At 36.9% G+C, this 23735-nt stretch overlaps 1 protein-coding gene across 2 annotated transcripts in view; it reads right to left on the bottom strand.

The window, feature by feature from the left end:
• Nucleotides 1-23735, bottom strand: part of wdfy4 (WDFY family member 4) — an 82107-nt gene that overhangs the window by 25489 nt on the left and 32883 nt on the right. For both annotated transcript variants that reach the window (XM_049481324.1, XM_049481325.1), the window contains exons 23-46: nt 22718-22829; nt 22412-22602; nt 22155-22307; nt 20883-20956; nt 20507-20668; nt 18688-18779; nt 18467-18563; nt 18155-18357; nt 17776-17942; nt 16432-16548; nt 15512-15673; nt 15199-15375; nt 14027-14153; nt 12991-13148; nt 12237-12475; nt 11341-11465; nt 11042-11233; nt 9455-9564; nt 7008-7085; nt 5228-5419; nt 5046-5133; nt 4123-4298; nt 1222-1370; nt 249-369 (exon numbers count right to left, since the gene is read on the bottom strand). In XM_049481324.1, coding sequence (XP_049337281.1) covers nt 249-369; nt 1222-1370; nt 4123-4298; nt 5046-5133; nt 5228-5419; nt 7008-7085; nt 9455-9564; nt 11042-11233; nt 11341-11465; nt 12237-12475; nt 12991-13148; nt 14027-14153; nt 15199-15375; nt 15512-15673; nt 16432-16548; nt 17776-17942; nt 18155-18357; nt 18467-18563; nt 18688-18779; nt 20507-20668; nt 20883-20956; nt 22155-22307; nt 22412-22602; nt 22718-22829 — 3462 coding nt within the window. The remainder of the gene's footprint in view (nt 1-248; nt 370-1221; nt 1371-4122; nt 4299-5045; nt 5134-5227; nt 5420-7007; nt 7086-9454; nt 9565-11041; nt 11234-11340; nt 11466-12236; nt 12476-12990; nt 13149-14026; nt 14154-15198; nt 15376-15511; nt 15674-16431; nt 16549-17775; nt 17943-18154; nt 18358-18466; nt 18564-18687; nt 18780-20506; nt 20669-20882; nt 20957-22154; nt 22308-22411; nt 22603-22717; nt 22830-23735) is intronic.

Genomic DNA, 23735 nt, shown 5'->3' with positions numbered 1-23735 from the left:
TTCTTAATTTAAATAATGATTAAATGTGTATTTTAGCTGAGGATTCACTGTGGGCTAGTAATAATACATCATGTTGAAATTAATACATACTGAACTAGCAAACTTTACTAGCTCTGTACCAGCCTGTTCAAAATATTAGTGTCAGTGTTGGCAAAATATAAATATATATATAGAGTGTACTAAATAGATATACATATAATATACAAATGGTATACAAATGGAAGACTGACTGTAGAATAAAGCCCCACCTCAAGAAGGAAACGCATGAAGCGAGCCTCTTTAATGTCCGCATATGGCCAGCGTCTGCAGGCCGGATTTACTGAGCTCTGTTCCTTCTTCAGCATTTCAGAAATAAATGAGTCTCTCACACTGAAACACACAGATAACACTAAGAAATACTGGGGCAACTGCTACTATTACATTTCTTCAAGTATGGCAAATAAAACAAATAAAACATTAGTATTCCTAAATGAGAAGAGGTCAAAATATTATAATGAATGACCATTCCTGCAAAGCCAAATATATTCATTTTAAAAACAGGGTAGATCTGACTGTAACCGCTTTTCTGGTTATCTCAGCGACCATGGTGCTGCTAGTGGCACTGATATAAGAGCTACTGCAAACCTGGAGATACTAGTATGACAAACTGCTCAATTATACATCAGTAAATCAGGAAAACAGAGAACTAAAACTAGAACTAAACAAAGCATAAATGCTAAAAGAGAGCATAACAAAGTCCTGTCTAAAATCACCAAATTCATCCTCTCAGAAAAGAGACTGCACTACAATGCATTTGTTAAAAGTACTTTTTAGCATGCTGTGTGCAATTCCAAATTTTCACCTAACACTTACAGACTGTTACTTAAAAAATACATTCAACAAACCTACCAGACCACTCAGTTTTTAGAATGAATATATTAGATGTTGCAGAGACAGTTATGTTTTAAAACGGATATTATTTATTAGAATATGTTGTCCCCTTTCTACTCAGAAATACTAATACATTTAAGAGAACAAATCTTAGGGACTGCTGCTTTAACACCTTAATTGGGTAATGTTCATTGTTTAATATTATCATACATGTTTTTTATTAAGAACAAATAAAGGCAGTAAGAGCCAAGAGAGTTTGATATGGAATACAAACAGTGATTCAGGGCAAGTTTATGTGGGAGAATGTTATTAATTTATTTGTAGAATCTAAGTAACAACTAGATGCTTTACCTGGTGGGGTGGTGGGTCCCACAGCACACATCTCCACTAGAGGTGAGAGTAAAGCCTTCACAGATGTACAGATCTGTCTTTCCATACAATAGCACCCCTTCTGTCAGCATATGGCCACTGACTACAGCCACACACTGCTTGGCTTTGACCTGGGGCAGGGAACACAGTTCACATTCAGTTCAACATTAATATTTACATGTTTTTTTTATCATGGCATGTAATAAATAATAAACAATAGCTTACGCTGTTGATCTTACTGATATAAGATATACTGTAAGTATGTGGTAACTACAATAAAACTACAGTGTGAGTAATGAAGAGTGAGGAAACCTGTGTTGGATCTGGGAAACGTGAGAGTACTCCGAATAAATGAATAATGTTAATGTGAATACCTCTATGTTAAGCTAGCTGTTTAACGGATGGGTACATAGCCTGCAGCATGTGTTTCTAACCCCGTGCTCTGAAGCTGGAATGTCAAAGAGGTGCAGCCCTCTCCCTGATTGATCACTGTTACCACTTCATTATCTAAACAACATGGTGGTGAAACAAAGCAACAGAACCGAGAGCACGGATGACTGGCCTGTTTGGGAAAGAGGCCGGAGCACCGCAGGCAGTGTCCTTACAAAACCCTGCAATTATGCACGGCTAATTTTATTGTCTCCCTTCATTTCACACCATGCATCTGCACCTGGCCCCGGCCCCGGCTCCACAGCTCCGGGCCCTTGGGACCCGCGTCTCCAAAACATATGGGGCCCTGCTGCACTGGCAGCCGCTCCACAATTAATACAAATCAAATCAGAGTCTCCTCTCCATGCCAGCACCCCCTCAGCACTGTGGAGAGGGCCCCACTGTTTATTACTAGAATTAATCAATGACATACACACAATAGCAAAACACTAATTGATTAAGGCCTTGTTTCAATGTGGGCTACACCTGGTGGGCCCTCAGTCTCAGGTCTGAAGTGATTCACTTTTCAAACGGGTTCTGAGGTTTGATTCTGGAAAGTTAGGGTGACTCAGCAATTCATTTTCACCCATTCATGTTTAACAACTAAATTAAGAATGGATAGATTAGACTCAGAATGGCTAAAAATGATTGATTTTAGGTAACACTTTACTTGGATCCATTGATGATGCTCACCTGACATTCAACAAACATTCAACTGCATGTCTATTAAATGCAACAGTTAACAGTAAATGATTCCTAGCCTACATCCAGCTCTAACCCTAACTTCAATCTTAACATTTTAGTCTTTGGTTTAGAGTTAGATTTAAAGTTTAAGTTAGGGTTAAGGGTAGGGTTAGGTGTAGGGTTAGATTTTAGGGTTAATCAAGGGTTAATGTTAGGTTTAAGTTTAGGGTTAGATTTTAGGGTTTGTTTAATGGTTAAGGGTAGGGTTAGGTGTAGGGTTAGATTTTAGGGTTTGTTTAATGGTTAAGGTTAGGTTTAAGTGTAGGGTTAGATTTTAGGGTTTGTTTAATGGTTAAGGGTAGGGTTAGGTGTAGGGATAGATTTTAGGGTTAATCAAGGGTTAAGGTTTTAGGGTTTGTTTAATGGTTAAGGGTAAGGTTAGGTGTAGGGTTAGATTTTAGGGTTGATTAAGGGTTAAGGTTAGGTTTAAGTGTAGGGTTAGATTTTAGGGTTTGTTTAATGGTTAAGGGTAGGGTTAGATTTTAGGGATGATTAAGGGTTAAGGTTAGGGTTAGATGTAGGGTTAGATTTTAGGGTTGATTAAGGGTTAAGGTTAGGGTTAGATGTAGGGTTAGATTTTAGGGATGATTAAGGGTTAAGGTTAGGGTTAGATGTAGGGTTAGATTTTAGGGTTGATTAAGGGTTAAGGTTAGGGTTAGATGTAGGGTTAGATTTTAGGGATGATAAAGGGTTAAGGTTAGGGTTAGGTGTAGGGTTAGATTTTAGGGTTGATTAAGGGTTAAGGTTAGGGTTAAGTGTAGGGTTAGATTTTAGGGCTGATTAATGGTTAAGGTTAGGGTTAAGTGTAGAGTTAGATTGCAGGGTTAATTAAAGGTTTAAAGTTAATGTTAGGTGTAGGGTTATTTTCTATGTTGAATCATTTACATTCAACATAGGGTTAAGTTGCAGTTAATAGACATTCAGTTGATAATCAAATGGACCATCCAAGTAAAGTGTTACCTAATTTTATATTGTTATGTCTTGGATGAAAATCAAACAGCAACCATTTAAAGGTTTCTAATGATGTGCATTTTCATACCTGTTTTCAAATTAATTAAAGATTTTGTTTATCTTAACAAATCAGTAGACACATGTTTTTATGACTAAATATAATGTGATAAAATTGATAAAGGGTAAAAACTAAGTTTTAATATTTAAATGCTTCGATTAATTAAAACATGATAAGGACTCTAAGAACGTACATACCAATTAACAGGTTAAGATCATTTTATCTTAAAAATATAACATTTTGTTTGAGGTTAACCTGCAAAAATCTTAATATGGACATCAGAAAACATATTAGCTTATTAATGTTCTAACTATTTGTAAAATTTCACCCAAAGACACAAAAGATCAAAATCGACATTTCTCAACAATTTGATAAGGAGCCGTTAACTGTGCGTGTGGATTAATAAGCATGGAGAGAACCATTCATTTGACAAACAGCACAGCGGGACTCGCCACCTTCAAAATGAATACACGACAGCTGACATCACCCCCTACTGCTCCTTATTAATACTTCTGTCAGGAGCTCACTTCCCAGTTTACCATGAATAGGCCTGTCAGATCTTACACCGGCTCTTAATGATAAAACACTTATATATCGCAGTAGATAGCTAAACAATAGAGCTCAGTGCGTTACTAATCATAGGACAGAACAGAACTGAAGTCAAACGGGGGTCACACTTGGCCCCTGTTGGCTGCCCTCACCTCCTCGTTGGCGGCCAGCTGCTGCAGGATGAGCTGAGTCTCTGCGCACTGCTCAGAGTGCAAATCCTCTACAGGAGCTGAAGCTTCAGTCAGCGTGGGGAAAAAAGTCAGCCGCTCGCAGTCTGAGCCAGGCTCCTCTTCTGCTTCTCTGCCTGCCTCACATAGTGTCCTGAGCTCTATAACACACACACACACACACACACACACACACATATATTTATTTATTTTAATACTTTGTCAGGACTTAGGGTAATGTGTCCCATATTACTGGTTTGGATATAAAATGAATAGAAAAGCAAAATTGATTGTAGCCTTGTGTTTCCCTTTCTTCAAATAACAAAAAAGATGCAGAGCTTTCAGACCTCGAATAATGCAAAGAAAACAAGTTCATATTCATAAATTTCAGAAATCAATATTTGGTGGAGTAATCCTGGTTTTATTCACAGTTTTCATGCATCTTGGCATGCTCTCCTCCACCAGTCTTGCATACTGCTTTTGCATAACTTTATGCCACCCTTGGTGCAAAAATGCAGGCAGTTCAGCATGGTTTGATGACTTTGAGTTCAGAGGTTTTCAATTTGGTAAAATCAAAAGAAACTCATCATTTTAAGTTGTTTCTTATTTATTTCCAGAGCTGTATGTTTTTCTTACTTATTCATGAATTTTACACCATAAAATTGTATAAGAAAAATAAGTTTTGGTTACATTTCGAATCTTCCAGTTGTTCTTTAAATTGTGACAAAATTTCATACTTAATAAACCAATAAAATCGTCCAAAATGACCTAGAATAAAATTTTTCTCGCCTTTCCTTTTTCTCAAAAAGTTGCCATTTTGAGCTGATAATATTAAGATAAATAAGCTGTAATCTACTCAATCCTTATGTGTTGTTCCTAAAAGTCTACTGACAAACTTTTTTTTTTACCTGAATCAGCACTGGGGAGCTCTGCCACACCTTTACTTTCCTCAACAACGCTGCTTTTCATATGCAGTGCCGACATCAGAGACGGCAACTGTAACAGAATGACCATGAAACACATCAAGGCTTATAATACAGGACAGTGAACAATAGACCAACCACTGCTGCTGTCTGTAATGATAACTGACCTTCTTTGAGCGCCGCAAAGCCTTCCTGCGGATACGGGGTCTTGTTCGGTTGGGCCCCTCTGCTGCATCCTGAACCCAGCCTTGGTTGATGAAGACGTCTGGACCAGGGCCAAAGAGGCCCCTTTCCCGAAGCAAGTCTTCCTCTATTCTCACCCACTGAGCAGCCATTCGCTCATTCTCACAGTGAAGCATCTGAACAAGACAACACAGAACTTTCTACTGAGCTGAGTGAGCAATTGGAACTTATTATATACAGATATCTACTAATTTTCTTTATATTAATTAATATCATGCTATAACATACAATCATACGATCATACAAATCTAATACATGGTCAAAAAGGCACATTTTGTAAACGTGTACCGGTATTAAAGAGGACCACAGGGTGGGGGTTCTGTGGTAGCTTACTGATTGCTGATACTACAAACTAAAAACAGATATGAGTTTAGATAATTATTTGACTTCTTCCAAATAATAGGGAAAGTAACTAAACCTGAATAAACCAATTGGCTAAATATGCCTGAAAACTGTAGTAGCCAGACATAAAAACATATCCAACCACTGCTACCTACAATCAACAGCCTCTATCCCTACATGGTTCTCACTGATGAGTGCCATCACAGCTGCATTGTGCTGCGTGTGGTAATTTACTTGTTATATCTGCGGTCAAACGAACCAAGCAAAGGTTAGCTTAGTAAGTGGGCTACAGATCCACAACAGAAAAAAAACAGCTTTCAATTCTTACAACAACAGCCTCTTGATATGAGTGTTTCTTATCTAAATGTTTATAAGTGCTGTTTTTGTCAGCCAGACTTCATTATGTTCTGTGGAGAGAAGAATGCTACCTCGCTAACCAAGCTAATGCTAATCAGCTTATCTCTCCTGATTCACAGCAGTAAAATTTCTCTGCCGTTGGTGTCAGACTGATTGTTTAAATTTTGTTATATTATTTATTTTCTAACAAAAAATATATATTTTTATCAGTTTCCACTTAAGTTGGTGACCATGTGAACAAATTAACTTGAAATTTGATAACTAAACTTGAAACTTATATATAATAGATCATTTTGTTTAATAAAACAAGATAAGAGGCACAAACATAGAGCCATCAACAAATACTACTACTACTACTCTCCACTCTCCATACTAACACTGTATACATTATTAATATCTGGAAATAGTATAAAAAAATTGCAATACTACCCAACACTAGCTAACAATACAGCAACAAACATCAAAAATGTCTAATCTAACCTAAACGGTGTTTCCTGAAATAATTCTTAATTAACCCTTTCACACCGGATTTGTCTCTGGTGAGGAAATACTGGTGTAGGAATACTGTTTTTCTGTCTGTAATGCACAGAAAAGGAAACTCTAACATTGTACTTTAAAACCTATTTAGCAAATAATTTCAATTCACTTAATAATTTAATAGTTTTTTTATTTTTTATTTCCATTGCATTGGAAAGCTGTGTGTAATATTTCATATTGACCTTTTTATTTCATAAACCATCGCTAAACAGTAAAAATCACATTAAATTAGTAAATAAAAAATAGCTGTTATTTTTCCTCAATGGCTCTAGTTCTACTGTTTTTTTTTCCAGTGCAGTGGGTGGGGCTAAGTTACTGTTTCATAGTCTATTCTGATGAACAACAGCTCTCAAATAGTGTTATGTGCAACAAAACATTTAAAAATAAAGAAAATACATGCTGTCCATTGCAATGTATGCAGGATATGAAAAGGGTTAAAGATATATCTTGATACAGACTGTTACCAACCTGCATATGACTCTTCAGCAACCGCTCAAACATCTCTTCACCAGTCTTCCTGTGAACTTCCATATCTGCCAAAAATGTCTTTGAGAAACACATTAGAGCACCATGAGGAGAGTTTGATCTGTCTTATCAGTCTTTAAAAGTGACACATTTAGATTAGCCATTTTGTGTGCATCCACTTGTAACTTATAACATTTCATAAAGTGCATTTATCTGGAAAACAAGCTAGTGGCTATTCAACCCCACAATAACCCAGGCTCCAAATGCAATAGTTCCCAGTGTGTAGTAATTAAGTTAAAGTATAATATCAGCACAGTGTGAGGTGGCTGCTGGCCGTGTGCCACAGACTGTGCCCAGCTGATTTATTACTCTGATTGGCATTAGCCCTTCAGGAGGCCTGTGTACACCACTACCAATGTGCTCGTTCTAATATTTACTTAAAGAGTCATTAAGCTAATCATCACAGTGGTATCCTCTTAAAGCGAGTCAGGGAACTACAAGACCCGGCTGTAAAGCCCAACTCAGGAAGCGCATTAACTCTGCCTCAGAGACTGATATTGAACCCTGCGTCCTGCTCCGCACGGCAGGAGCTTAACTGATGCATCTGTTAGGCAAAAGCTACTGCAGCGCAGGACTGGCTGCTTCAGGCACAATCCTGAAGCACCTAAAAAAGAAATGACTTAATGTAGTCTTTAAAAATATATCATAATTTTCTGCTGGAACATGTAGAAATCTTACAGGAAATATGGAAATTCTGTTATTTAAAAGTCATTTAAAATACTTTTAAATTGGGATTTTTATCAGATATTCAAAACAGACTAGAGAACTATTCCAAAATGTTAAGGCAACACTGTTTTCCCAAATTTGCAGATCCAGTTGATATACAGTTACTAGATTGAATGGGACATTTTTGCCAATTACATCACAGTAAATTAGTCTGACCAAATCTCAAAACAGCACGACTGAGGAGCAATAAACTGGAACTTTTAAACTTCTCAAATTACTAGTCGCAAAACTAGGAGGGGAAAAAAAAAGATGCATTTGTGCTCGCCAAATGGATCGGAGGATTAGGAAGCGTTACAAAGAGAAATTTACGGGAGCAATTACGACCCGTTTCCACGGATAAACACTGAATCATCTCCTAATCTTATTCCTTTATTTAGAGAATCATAAGTAATATATAGCATTAATTACCCTATTTACCAAACAGGAAAACTCATTGGCCTCTTAAACGTGGCACATTAAATAGCATCCCCTCTGCAATTATCATCCCACTGATTTACATTTTAATTACTTTCCAGAGAAAACACTACCTTTGATGATAACATAACATAATGTCAAGTTCATTCTGAGCTGTCGGTGAACGTGTAATAAACTTAACTTGATCATTAGCAATGTTAATTATCTTTCTGTTAGGGAGATAAAGATATAATTATGCTGACAGTATATTTCTGAAATGAATCCACAGGAAAAGTTTGTGTTGCTGAATATGGGACGAATTGAGTTGGAATGCTACAATCTAGAGAGTGCTGGAACTTCTAAACTAAATTAGTCAGCAAAATGAAAGTCATTCAAATAAATTAGTAAAATAAATAACACTCGATCTCTTAAAGCAAAATGTTTACTTAATAATATCCACACAACCAGATAATAGTCTACATAACAAATACTTAAAAGTTTAATAATCCATCATTTTTTCTGGTTTAAATTTACAACACTTTCAAAAAAAAACTGACTAAAGCTGTTTATAAATTTAGAAGTATAGAAGACTTCATCAGTCATGAGAAACAACTTCTGTTTCTCTTTTAATATTATCGCAGGCTCCCCCCCTAAAAATGAAATGACTTTCTCACCAAATTCTTCACTGTACCTTTTTTGAGGAGAACAATTCATCAAGCAGTTGATAGGCTGTCAAGACATGATATGATAAAGAATAACACAAAATGAATAATGTTTTCATCAGATTGTGACTGCCTATAATTACCGCCCCCTGTTTTTGAGGCGGAGACGGAGACAGCAGCAGTTGCACAGAAACGGTAATTTCATGCCTCGTGCCTGAGTAATATCTCTGTGCATCCTTTTCCAGATGGCGACGTCTTCAACAGTGGGAACTAATGATGTGGGCCGAGTTTCAGGGGGAAAAACAACAATAACAGCATCTTTAACCTTCACCGGCAAGCGCAATGTTCTACCGAGTGTTCCCGTGAAAAAATTAACAAATATCAATTACATTGCCCACTGAGGTGTACTCAGCTGTAATGATCCAAATTGATTTAGAAGACGGATTGAGACAGTGCCACAGGGTAGGTGAGGCTGCTGGGTGTGGTGACTTTGGGAGGGTGGCAGGGCACAGTGGTCGTGATAACCTGTGAAAGAGCTTAATAGCTTAACAACCCACTTCATCTGCCTGCCTGTAAAACACACGAGGACCCAGTAGTGGTGTCTCCTACCTCCACGCTGGAGTCAGAGTCCACTCCGGCTCTCCTCTGAGGCGACCGGTGTACACTGCTGAGAAGACCCGCCTTCTTCTGGACATTACTCATCTTCTTTTTCTGAGAATCTGAGAAGAGGTTGAGCATTTTTGATTTACTGCTTGATACGGTGGTCAATTATTAAATGCAATAAAATAAGTGTTACTAGTTGTAAATTGTCACATAATAATATTAAACTAAAATATATTTTATTTTACAGCATGAGTAGTCTCTAAGGTAGTCTCAGAGGTTTACATTTTGAGCATGTTATAACCGGTCAACAGGTCATCCACTCATCTATGCAATTATCTAATCAGCCAATCATGTGGTAGCTGTGCACTGCATAAAATCCTGCAGATATGAGCCAGAAGCATCGGATAATGACCCAATCAACCATCTGCTGATCTTTTAGCACAATATTTTTAATAGAGTGTCGTCAAAGAATAGAACATCCAATGAGTGGCAGCTCTACAGATGGTGAAAATGTTCCAATCAGAGAGGTCAAAAAGGCCTGACTTGTTCAAACTGACAGAAAGGCTACTGTAGCTCTGATAACCACTCTGTAAAATAGCGATATACAGAACAGCTAGTTTGATGAATCTTAATTTCTGCTGAGTGACACAGAAAATCGGAAATCATCAGAAGATAAGAAATCCTTGAACCACACCAGCCTGGAGTCAACAGTTTATGTTGGAGGAGGTGGTGTATTATTGTGTACTTTGGTTTTGTAAGTACCTATTACATTTAATGTCTATTTCCAGTATAATAACGCATCATATTACAAAGCAAATTTTTAATCAATTTGTTTCATGAACATGTCAGCAGATCTGAATCTAACAAAAGATCCACACCAACAAAGACAAGTCTCTCTACTATGATACTTAGTGAGTACATAAAGCTCTGGAAAAAATATATAAAAGACCACTTAAACATGATGAGTTTCTTTCTTTTTAAATAGAAAACCTCTGGAATATAATCAAGAGGAAGATGGATTTTGCAACAATGGCAAAAGGTTATCCAAAAGCAGTGTGTAAAACTGGTGGAGAAGAACATGTCAAAGTGAAGTTCCTTTCTTAATTTTTTTTGAGGGCTGTATATACTAGTACAAATACATATTACACTGCTCTGCTGGATTTTACACAATCTAGAAGTATGTCAGGATAAAATGTAAAAGTATGTAACTGTATGTACTTTTAGGACCCTGATATAAACCATGAAAATAATCGTACATTGAGTATTTTTTATAGTATTTTTATATTTAAGTGTTACGTTTTTTTTCAATTACAGGTACAAGTTTGCAAAAATATTTGTAAATATTATGAAAGATATTGCATAAACATACATCATACACATGTAACTCTTTTGCCACATTGCCCACTTCAACTTTCTATTATTTCACATTTGTTGAATTTCCCAACAAATACTCTCCCAACATAAAAAAATAATGTAAATTAACATACATGAATCTAGTTAGTGTTATTTTAAAAGGTGGAAGGTGTGCATTGATGGAAACTAATACACAACAGCAATGCAGCAATAATGTACACAGTAAAGAGACAGACCGACCTATAAAAACCTGCCAGGCTTTTTCTGCTGTCTCCTCCCAGAGAGGGCTCACATCCATCATGGAGACTGGGACTTCTCTGCCTGCTTGCTTTGCTGACAGGTCAATCTTATAGGCTTCTTCCAGCGACTGTCTCCTCTCCAGCATCACTTTACTCCATATATTCTCCACAAGCTTCATCAGCTCAGACTCCACTGCACACACCACCACAACGAAAAACACAAAAACACAGACATCACTACTCATATAACAATCATCTGCTCATTATCTGTGAAGAAGATTATCTTATTTCCTAACTTACTTTCAGCTGCTGAATCAGGGATGTCGACCGGGGTCATCATGCGGTTGTTCTTGTGCGGGAAAAGGTGCCGCCAGATTTTTTTGGATGACTTTTTGTGCATTTCACACCCAAACCCCTCTTGAAAGCTTGAAAAAAATAGAAAATCCTGAAATAAATTGAGCAAGCTTTTTTGGTAGAGTTTAGATTTTTATATACAGCTCAAAAAATACTTAAAAGAGACCACTAAGAACGATGAGTTTCTTTGATTTTACCAATTTAAAAAACTCTGGAATATAATCAAGAGGAAGATGGATGACCACGAGCCATCAAACCAAGATGAACTGCTTGATTTTTTGCACAAGGAGAGGCATAAAATTACCCAAAAGCAGTGTGTAAGACTAGTGGAGGAGATGCATGAAAACTGTGATAAAAAACAGGGTTATTCCACCAAATATTGATTTCTAAACTCTTAAAACTTTATGAATATGAACTTGTTTTCTTTGCATTATTTTAAAATCATTTTCTGCAAATAAATGCTCTAAATTACTATTTTTATTTGGAATTTGGGAGAAATGTTGTCTGTAGTTTATAGAATAAAACAACAAATGTTCATTTTGCTCAAATATATACCTATAAATAGCAAAATCAGAAAACTGAGAAATCAGAGAAACTGAAGTGGTCTCTTAACTTTTTTCAGAGCTGTATAGTTCAAGTTTTATTATCATACAATCAGAGTATTATAAAAGCATACTTCATTTAATATTATTATTATAGTTATAACTGAATCTAATTTTCCAAAATCAATGCAGTTGAATGGCCACCTTCAGATCGATCCACATATTTTTACATCCCGACTTCTTACATTAACCACTTAACTCTGAGTGATGATACAATCATGGGAACTGGCAGAACGGTACCTTCCTGAGCGGATCAGAAGCAGGCAGTGCAGCAGGCAGCTGATAAAGTGCACGTTGGCATTATAGGTGGCCATGATAACGTCCCAGTGCTGCTGCAGCACCGTAAGGGTCCGGAGAACCAGCTCTTGTTCAGCCGGGGTCTGCCTGGGCCGTGAGAGGAAGTACAGCAGAGCCCTGTTCATGCTTTTGTACAGGACACTCACTGTGGACTCCCGCTGAGTCTGTGCCTTCTCCATCGCCTGCAACACACACAGTTCTATAGTATAGTATATAGTGATGGTTTGGAGAGACATGTCATCTGCTGGTGTTGATCCACTGTGTAATTTCAAGTCCAAAGTCAGTGCAGTTTTGTTTTCCCACAAAATCTTACAGCACTTCATGCTTCTCTCTGCTGATAACTTTTATGGAGATGCAGATTTCATTTTCCAGCAGGACTTGGCACACTGCCCACACTGCCAAAAGTACCAATTGGTTTTATATAATAATTACATTTTCTGATACACTGATTTTGGGGTTTCATTGGCTTTAAGCCATAATCATCAATAATAAAATAAATAAACGCATAAAATAGATCACTCTGTGTGAAATACACCTATATAATATATGAGTCTCACATTTTTAACTGAATTACTGAAATAAAGTAACTTTTAAAAGCTATTCTAATTTTTTGAGATGGCCCTGTATTATATAGTATTATGCAAAGAAACAAAGGCCAGGTCACACAACCCACTTTGTGGAGATGACACACACTCACCACAGCTATCTGCTCAGCTACGAAAACCAGCAAATTTTCCGGATCCACCACAAACATGCCAGTATAGAGCTTCTCTACCAGCATCTTACTGAAGAAAGCTACGTTCTCAATCAGTATGGCCACCTTGCCTTCCGGTTTGGATTTGGACGGCTTTGGATCTGAAAATAAAAGCAAAATAAAGAGGCTTCTTACTTTAAGAATAGAAGTCTCGGAGAAGGCAATGGATTCTATTATATATTATGGATTAGATATAATAAGAAAAGTGCAGATATGTCTATGCAGGGCAAAGTAATATTTACAGTATACTGTGTACAGACGTTTATGTATTATTATTATTACTAATTAAGTTTGCATAGACTTTTTTCAGTAGAGCCCTTCCAATGAATAACCATACATCAAACATTTCCTCCCTTGTGCAATTTATTTAATTTTGAAGGCTGTCATATATATTTTAAAAAAATATATGTGTAACTAGTATCTAATATAAAGAACATTAACATTTTTTTATTAACGAAACAAACAGTGCAAATAATAAAAAAAGGAATGGCGCCGAGTGGTCCAGCGGTCTAAAGCGCTGCCACTATGAGCAGGAGGTCGCCGGTTCGAACCCCAGCTCATATAGCTTTGCCATCAAGCTGCCGGCGTTAGAGGGAGCAAAATTGGCCCTGCTCCCTCTGGGTGGGTAGATGGCGCTCTTTCCCCACATCACTCCTATGGTGATGTCTGCAGCACAGGGCATCTGTGAGCTGATGTATCAGAGCCGAGCCGCTGTGCTTTCCTCCAAGCGCGCTGGCTGCTCGGCAATGCTGCATCAGCAGCAGCTCGAAAAGTAGCGGCTGACTTTACATGTATCGGAGGAAGCATGTGTTAGTCTTCACCCTCCTGGTGTGTTGAGGTATCACTAGTGATAGGGGGAGTCCTAATGAAGGGGTTGGGTAATTGGCTGTGTTGTGTAAATTGGGGAAAAAATGGGAAAAATTATAAAAAATATCCTAGAAAATACAGTCTGCTGAGCATATGTGCAGAATTACTGTACCGTCTCTGGCCACATGTGTAGACTGACCGTCCTCTTGCCCCGTCATATGAATGATGTCCATTAAGAACTCCAGCAGCTCACTTTGAAAGCTCTGCTTCTGCTCCTGACACACACCATCTGGAGAGAACTGAAAACATTGGTACAGTATTAAAGTAAAACACACACAGAGCAGCGTTTAGCTTTATAATCTAACCACAGAAATGCTAAAAGTCTACACTGCACATAATCAAATGTCTTGTATCTGGCTTTGCAAGACAGAGTGCTCCAGCGAGGAACATCTGCTGCACATGCCTCAAAACTGGGCCAAGAGTGGCACCTTATGGAGAAAAGATTTTACACACTGAGCCAAGATTTTTTTTTTCCCATTACACTACACCACTAGTGAAGCTGAAAAAAAAGTCCTGCATTAAAAAATCTATATAATAATATAAAACATGGATTCTGTATAATCAGTTTAATACAAAAGCTTATATATCCAAAAGGGTAAATACAAGAAAAAAATCTTTAAATTTAATGAAAGTCACAAATAATTTTCCATGATCAATTGTTCAAATTTTGGGGGTATATCTGATTTGTTTTTTTTTATATAAAATGGTAAATGTTGTGCATACAAGTTTCCTTTGTGGAAAATCTGTCAATGTTAGATGTGCTCTATACTATTAATCCAATGTAAATGTCAGTAGATGTAATAAAAGTAATTATTTTGAGTAAGTAAGAGTTATGTAAGTATGTTTAAACACCAATAAATATGACAACAATTACAGCTCTGGAAAAAAAAAACAAGAGATCACTTAAAATGACGAGTTTCTTGGATTTTACCAAATTAAAAACCTCTGGAATATAATCAAGAGAAGGATAGATGATCACAAGACATCAAACCAAGCTGGACTGCTTGGTTTTTGGACCAGGAGTAAAGGCATAAAGTTATCCAAAAGCAGTATGTAAGACAGGTGGAGGAGAACATGCCGAGATGTATGAAAATTGTGATTAATTGTTATAAAATTGAAAATTGTTATTCACCAAATATTGATTTCTTATTGAAAATAATAACGTTCCTTTTACTCAAATATATACCTATAAATAGCAAAGTCAGTTATTCTCTTAATCTTTTTCCAGAGCTGTATAGTTGACTTCTAGGGGTTAATTACACTTGTCCATGTGGGTCTCCTCACCTCGAGCAGCTGAATAAAAGGGTGATTATGATCTTTGGCGGGAATGTTTATGAGGCTGTCCATCAGCAGGATGCGAATGAAATCACACACCTGCTTCCTAGCAGGGTGAGAGAGGCGGGCCACTGGGGACTCCCCCACAGTCCTGGCCTCCCCGTTCCCCTGGAGACCTGCAAAGCTCTTTGTAAAAAAAAAAAAAAAAAGACATGTGACCCGTTTACATAACTGACTGTGCCACATTCCTTAAGAAGCTGCATACCAGACCGGTAATTCAGCGTGCAAGCAGCATGGAAATTATAGTGTCCTAATGTCTCACCTCAGGAGCTTCAGTGGGGAAAACTGCACTGGCCAGAGAGTTGAGGAAGTCAGTGGAGGCCCACAGAGGATCTCGGGGAAAGAGGCTGTGGAGCAGGCAGAGGAACTGCATCACACTGCCCGGATACTGGACCTCCCAGCTGCCTTCAGTTCCTGTTACAGGCTTTTTGGAGAAATGAAAGTAGCATGTGAAACAGTCTATCTAACACTGATAGTTACAATCAACAGCTACACTGTCAGCCCAGATAAGTTAAATTTACTTAAAAAATTGGAGGAAACCGGTTGCCTTAAAAAAGTTAAGTAATGGATAATGAAAACTTAAGTTAGCATAACTTAGAACATAAAGTTATTACAACTAAAGGGGAAGTTAATTTTCCTTTTTTATTTTTGTTATACTGTAAGACCTGTAAAGCTGCCAGTTTGCTCAAAAACTTGAGTTAGCATAAATTAAAACATCAAGTTATTACAACTAAAAGGCAACTTGATTTATTTCTAAGGTAGCACAGAGGGAATCACTACACACTGATGGTGAGTGTTAGTCAGAAACTGTTGGACACACCCAGTATGCAAATTGAATGTGACAGAAGCCAATGGAAAAGAAGCTGTTAATGGCAACAGACTAAACTCAACTTTTAGTTTTAGTCTCAACTCAAGTTGGTTCAACTCAAAGATCTCAGTTTGAATGTATATGTGCCCACAAATGTTCAACTAACTCAAAATAGTTAAATATTGTTTAGAAATATTCAATTTTACGTAAAAGAGACTTCAAATTAAATCATTTGCGTTCAAACTACTTCTGGGTTTACGGATTATAAGAAAAGCATGTTAGAATATTATGTAAACAATATTAAATGGAACAACGGAACACCAGTACCAGTACAACTTCATACAGATTTGTCTTAATGTAAAACGTTTGATCACCTTACAAATGATCATCTTGACCAGCTCTATGAGGACGCAGGCAGCTTCTATGCAGAGCTGAACTTGTTCATTTGTGAAGCTGTCAATCACACTTTGGAGTAAGCTGTCAAGATCCACCTATCAAAGTCAAAATTAAAAAGTTTGAGTAAACCTGTAATGGAAATTATGTTGGCCCTAATATTGTCTATTGTTTTTACTTAGCAAGAAGGTGTGGTCTTGCTTATAGGTCTTGCCTTTATTCATATATTTAGGTATATATGGACATACATATACAGCTCTGAAAAAAAAATAAGAGACCACTTCAGTTTTTGAATCAGTTTCTCTGAAGAAAACAAGTTCATATTCAGTGGAATAACCCTGGTTTTTAGTCACAGTTTTCATGCATCTTGGCATGTTCTCCTCCACCAGTCTTACACACTGCTTTTGGATAACTTTATGCTACTCCTGGTGCAAAAATTCAAGCAGTTCAGCTTGGTTTGTTGGCTTGTGATCATCCATCTGCCTCCTGATTATATTCCACTGTCAGCGAGGGTGCAGGAAGGACAAGGAGGCAGACACAAATGCAAGCAACGAGGAAATTTATTAAACAAAATAAACATGAAAGACTTTAAACACACAAAACCAGGACTGTGGAAAACAAAGGAAAACGAAGACCACAGACAGACACCAGAGCAGGAAACACACGGGCTATAAATACACACGGGAAGTGGAAACACCTGGGGCTAGGGGTCGAAGCTACAAATGAACACAGGTGAGGGCAATAACAAGAGGAGCACGGGTCACGTGGGAGGCACACTCACAGGCACACGTGGGAGAAGGTAAACAAACAGAAAAACATAAGAACAGACAGGAACATGACATCCAGAGGTTTTCAATTCGGTAAAATCAAAGAAACTCATATTTTTAGGTAGCCTCTTATTTGTTTCCAGAGCTGTATATATGTATAAATATATATTTGTTTGTTTGTTTTTCTGTTTGTGTGATAATTGTTTACTTCCTGTTTTTCTATTTGTTCCCCCATTTATTTTCCTGCATGGCACTCCAACCCTAAACCCCCAAAATAAACGTGAATGAGTGTTTTATTTGATGTATGTTTTTATGTAGGATATTAAAATAAATATTATATTATATTATATTATATATGTCAGTCTTAAGATAACAAACAACAGTATTATTTAATCAATCATTGCCAGTACAGTACACTGTCCCACAAAACTCGGATATTATGATAGGCTTATGCTGTAATTCTGTAATTCTGTCTCATTACACAAATATCTGTCCAATTTTCTGTACTGTATCTGTACATCTATATGATGAATTACAAAAACTGAAGTTAAAAGATACCTGTCCATTAGGTATGTGAAAATCTGCTTTTCCCATCAGCAGGGCGGCAAAAGCTCCATATATCTGTGGAGAGCTTATGTGGCTGAGCAGCAGTCTGGGCAGTACTGTAAATCCAGGACACGTGCAGCTCAAACACTCAAACGACCAGGAGTGTAACCCCAAGTGACCTGAGAAAAAAAGGCAGAAAAATCAGCAAAGAACATAATGATACCGTTCCAAATCTGCATATTTTTCCAATGCTGTTAACAGAGACACAACTTTTGCAAATCAACATATTTCTCATCTGTTCTCTCATTGTTTGATTAAATAATTTATGTTTTTATTTTTTTTTGTTTCTCTCTATTTTTTTCCAGGTTAAATGAAGAATGTAATTTTTTACCAATGACATCTTGGGGCATCTCCATGCTTTCCACAAGTGTTCCTGGCGACACGCCATCTCTAAACTTGGTCAGTATGCTTTGATTGGACAGGAAATGGATGAGCAGCCTAATGATCAACAACACTGTGCTGGAGTGGGTGTGTCCCTGTAAGAAGAGGAGGAACCAATCCGACCCCAGCGTAAGGAACACCTCTTCCTGGTTACTGCCGTGCAAAAAACATGTTGCATGGAGTGTTAGACTATCAAAATGTATTACTTTAAATGACACTTATGGAAATTCAGGTTAACAAGTCCCTTGTGCTAAAGACTCACTTGTTAGGTAGAGGACTGTCGCAGATGATTAGTGAGGACAGCACCTCCAGCAGCTGGTTCCTGATCCAGACGGTTCTTGCAGGTGTTTGGCTCAGGGCTAGACAGAAGTACAGACAAAGCTTCACTCATCTTTAATCAAGTCTCCATATAAACATGTTGACTTCGATTCTGAGGAGCATACTCTTCTAAATGCAAATAAAAAAAGAGTGCACTATACTCACACTGAGACTGATCATCCGAAATGTTACCAGGGAAGGCGGTGTTCTCGTCAACAGACGGCGGCATCAGAGTATAAATTAAGAAAAGTCCAAGCCTGTGAGACCAAAGACAAACAAAGACGTGTAAAATTATATCTGGCATATTCCGCCAAATAAGAGAAATTTCTGTCCCCAGTAAATTACATGTATAAATGTGCACACAAAATAACTTCAGAATACATTTTATTATTAAGCATAGTGTCTCGTACATTGACCTAAGTGCAGAAGTAAGATATGTAATTAAAAAAAATTATAAAAACTTAAAACACTGAAAAAATAGCATGCGTTACTATTCCCCACTCTCAAACTATAAACTTTACCATGAAATATATTTATTAAAATTCTTCAGATCCAATCCTTTTACCTAAATAACTTTTTAGATGTTGTTTGTTTATTTTTAAAATATACATTTTGAGAAAATCACTAGAATGTGCTCAATGTCCTCTTGCTATTAGCATATCTGTAATACAGCTATTTTTCATGGGGTTTTTTTGCTAATTCAATGCTAAAAGCTCATTCCTGTTACTCAAAACAAAAAAAGTAACAGGAATGAGTGCCAGAAACAATAATTATATATTTTAAATCATAAATATCAATTATTTGAACAGGCAGTCAACCATTTCTTTAAAATGAAGACTTTCTTAGAAAAAATCTAAGAAATTAGTGGACTTGCTTTTAAACATGCTTTTTAAATGTCACATGAGTTTTGTAACCATCTTCCGATTAGAAGTAAAGCTGCTTGAGTTTGACCAGTACATGTTTTAAAGTTTAAAGATAAACGTACAACAAGCAAATGGCATCCATTCAGGGGAATGGCCCATATATAATTTCATCTAATCTAACTTTTCCCATATGCTTTACCAAATTTGCTTTTGCAATGTTTTCCTATACAAATTGTCATCAGTACCAGATTACCATTTTGGCTATACTGTGTTAAGTGTAGTTTTTAATACTATGCATTTGGGGTAGAACTGGAACATGCATGATTAAGCAAGCAATTTTTTTTTTTTACCAAGCTGCTTTGTTGTATTAAATTATGCATACTATAAAGATTAGCACGGCCTATATATTCAGTGTGGTATTGTAACTGAATATCCAAAATCAAAATATGGATGATTAATTGTCTAACGACAATTCATTTTAGATATAAAGAGTTTATTTGTAGGTACAGATGTTACACCTTAGCCCATGTTTGTCATGATTCTTCTTTTCTTGGTCTTCTCTGTTCCTGTCTTGTGTTCTTGCTGGTCTTTCCTGGTCTGCTTGTGTTCTTAGCCATGTGCTCTGTAGCACATGGCTCTGTTGTATTTCTCTATTGTCTTTGCTCTAGTACGGTCTTATCATTCGTGTTTCTTTTTTTTCTTGTAACCCAGCCCTCTCGTTATCTTATCACAGGTGTTTCTTGTTTGTTTGTGTTTGTGTATATATACCCAATGTTTTCTTTGTTCTGTGTCCTGCTGTGTTGTTTTTTTTATTAGTTCTTGCTAGTCCTTTGTTGTTTGTTTTATAGTCTTTGTTTTTTTAGTCTTAGTGTTCTTTGTTTGATATGAATAGGCTACTACTAAAACCAAAAAAACAACATGCACTTGCATCTGCTTTTCAAATCTGAGCTAATTGTGTGTTGAAAGCATAGCACATATCTGTTTTTGCAAATAAACTCTTCATATGTTTTAATATGTTACCACAGGCATCCCAAGCTATGGTTTATTATGAGTGGCTATATAATATATAAGTGGCTATATAAGTTAAGAATAAGGCCTCAAACATTATTATCTTTCCATGCCTGCGGACGTCTGCAGTGCTGAAGTGTCCTTGCAGCAGGTATTTGACGATGGTGCAGATGACAGTGACTTTTCTGTGTGTCACACTGGGATCCTGCAGCAGGAAGAGGAGCTTAGCCATCAGGTCAAGGCTGTGCATGGTCTCAGCATTCTGTGGATCTCCACTGAAAAACATTTGCGCGTCGGTCATATGATAAAAAGAAATCGTGACAATCAAATGCTATGTGAAGCTGTCTGGCAGAGAGTTTCCTGTAAACAGTTCATGCACGAGTAGAAAGAGGAAGCAAAAATGCACTCTGTAACTTTAGAATCAATACATGTTTACACAAAGCCTTGAAAAGTCAATTTGCAATGACTAAACAAATCGGTATAAAGTACCTTGATGATTTCAGGATCTCAACAAAATGATTTAAAACAGACAAGTCCAGACTTTCTGGTGCCTTCTGCCAGACCTATAAATAAAATAAATTAATTATGAATCACACAGGTCAAGCTAAAAACACTTCAGTAACATTAGCCATATACAATAATGCTGGGATTCCATTTAAACCCTGGTGTCGAATTTTCCAAGTTCCAAATAGGAAATTTTAACAGAAAGGCAACCACAAGTCAGATTTTGGACTTGGAAAGTCAGAAGAGCCTTTCTAACCCCAAGTTCAGAATCCAAGATGGCTGCACCACACATCAACATTAGTAAAAGCAGTAGTATCTATTTGTGTACTGAAAAATCACCCATACACACAGTACTGTCAAACTTCTATCTGTGGAAATGTTCCACTGGTTCAAAATATTGTAAAATGTGTGGATTTCACATGTAAACTCTAACAACGCTAAACTGGGACACAAAGAATTGGACATATTTTGGTTAGAGTGCCCATAAAACACCATAAAACTTTTATGTATTTAGCTAAGTTTAGCTTTTAGAAACTTTTTGAAATAGTATAAAATGATGATGTTTAACTAGATTGTGGTTAAACTCTTTTCTAACGTCATTACCAGCTCCTAAATCTGTATTCTGTGCAAAATGAAACACAGCATAAAACAGTTTAGCACAGGATATACACATGAGTGAGCAATATGGTGATGTTTTAGCATTAAAAACAGTATTTTTTAATTAAGCATCAAAATTAGGTTAACACATTTTAAGAGGCAACTTAAAAAATATAGGTATACTGTTTATACATCTATCTAAAGGCCTTTTAAATCTAAAACACCTGAAAAAGTAGGACTGTGGAGTTGACTGGGTATGAACGGAATTAAACAATTAGACAGTAGTGCCACATTTTACAAATTAGAATATGAAACACATACTGAAAATCTTAAAAATATGAAAATCCTTTCAGCTGCAGCACATTTACTACTGCTTTTAAGGCCAATTTTATTATGTAGTGTTGACCAAATTCAGATTCAAAACAAAAAAAATGTGAGCTTGTTAAAATATTTGACTAAACTAACTTATCATCTTGGCCTAACTTCTTTCTTTATGTTAGAATATTAGTTTTTTTTATAAATCTGAACATCCTGGATATAGAAACTAGCTATTTTAGCAAAATCAATTTAACAAAGATTTTTTAACAGCAGTTAAAACGGTTGTTTTAGTGATCTAATACTTTTGCCACTTAATCCACCCATAAATAGACACAAACATACCTCAAAATCACAGAGGATGTCTTGGAGAGCTGTGAGATCATGGATATAAATACAGCCCGTTGTCAGCTCCATGGCACCCACTATGGCCAAAATCAGCTGGAAGGTCCTGCTACTAATCAAGTGCGCCTTCATCTTCAGGAGGAAGGCAAATAGCTGGAGGCAGACACAGTTCACTTATTTACACAATGTGGAAAGGCAAATGTCACTATGCATGATTTTTACAAGCATTCACAGTTTTAAAAAAACAATAAGAGTACCTTATATCCATTGATGCGTTTCATCTCACGCCTCATGACCTGATTTGTGTCTAATATAGACAGTAAAACTTTGATGGATGCATACAAAGAGCCATCATCTGACGCCATCGCTACCAGGCTGAGGACAACTGCAGGTCCACCAACATACTGGAAACTAGTGGCAGCGCTGTTTGACGTAAATGTCCTAACCGCTGCAAGTTGAGGTAGAGGGACAAAAAAATAACATTAGATCATCAGTCACAAACAACAAGTACAGAATAAGTACAATATAGAAAGGCTAAATATAGAAATTCATATTTCTTTTACCAAAACGACCAACCAGGGCAGCCCCAATAGTTCTAGCAGTTCCACTGAGGTGCTGACTGATATTTCGGGCCAGAAAGACAGGAGTGGAGTTATCTCTTGATGTGATTCCCATCTGTAAGAAAACCCATGTAAACTGAAACGCTCTAACCAAGTGAGTACTACATAAATGTACAACATACAACATACTCTGGAATAATTAAGAGAACACTTCAGTTTCTAAATCATCATATGTTTGAGTAACATGAACATTGTTGTTTTATTCTATAAACCACTGACAACATTTCTCCTAAATTCCAAATAAAGATATTGGCATTTAGAGCATTTATTTGCAGAAAATGAGAAATCGCTGAAAAAAAAAAAAAAAAAAAAAAAAAAAGATGCAGAGCTTTTAGACCTCAAAATGTTATATACATAAAGTTCAGAAATCAATATTTGGTGGAATAACCCTGGTTTTTAATCCCAGTTTTCATGCATCTTGGTATGTTCTCCTCCACCAGTCTTACACACTGCTTTTGGATACATTTATGCCACTCCTGGTGCAAAAAATCAAGCAGCTCAGCTTGGTTTGATGGCTTGTGATCATTCATCTTCCTACATACAGTAAAACTGACAAGAGTGTCTAGTACTGAATTAACTTGTGAGCTAGTTTGGTGAATAAAGCTGGGTTCCACTTTTCCCCTGAATGCCCGCTTTGCCAGCATGTGGGTTTGTTCAATTTCATCACCAGTTCACCTTTTTAACCATAACTAAGAACTGATTTACCAAATATGCTGGATGATACCAATAAAAATACTAAATTCTCATGAAAAAAAATGTTTTGTAAATCTTTAATAAATACAGTTATGTTTCATAGTTACTGACCGCCAGGGCGGTGCTTAATGTGAATGTATTCCCTGCCGTGCCCACGGCGAACCGAGAGTTGTATACCAACGAAGTCACTACACGTGACACAGCGTGTGACGCAAGCGGGGTATAAATGCCCCCTGGCACTCGCTGCTCCTCCTCTTTTTCTTCTCGC

The sequence above is a fragment of the Astyanax mexicanus genome, chromosome 7 (assembly GCF_023375975.1).
Source record: "Astyanax mexicanus isolate ESR-SI-001 chromosome 7, AstMex3_surface, whole genome shotgun sequence".
Taxonomy (NCBI): Eukaryota; Metazoa; Chordata; class Actinopteri; order Characiformes; family Acestrorhamphidae; genus Astyanax; species Astyanax mexicanus.
This window is presented reverse-complemented; position numbering and strand designations above follow the sequence as displayed.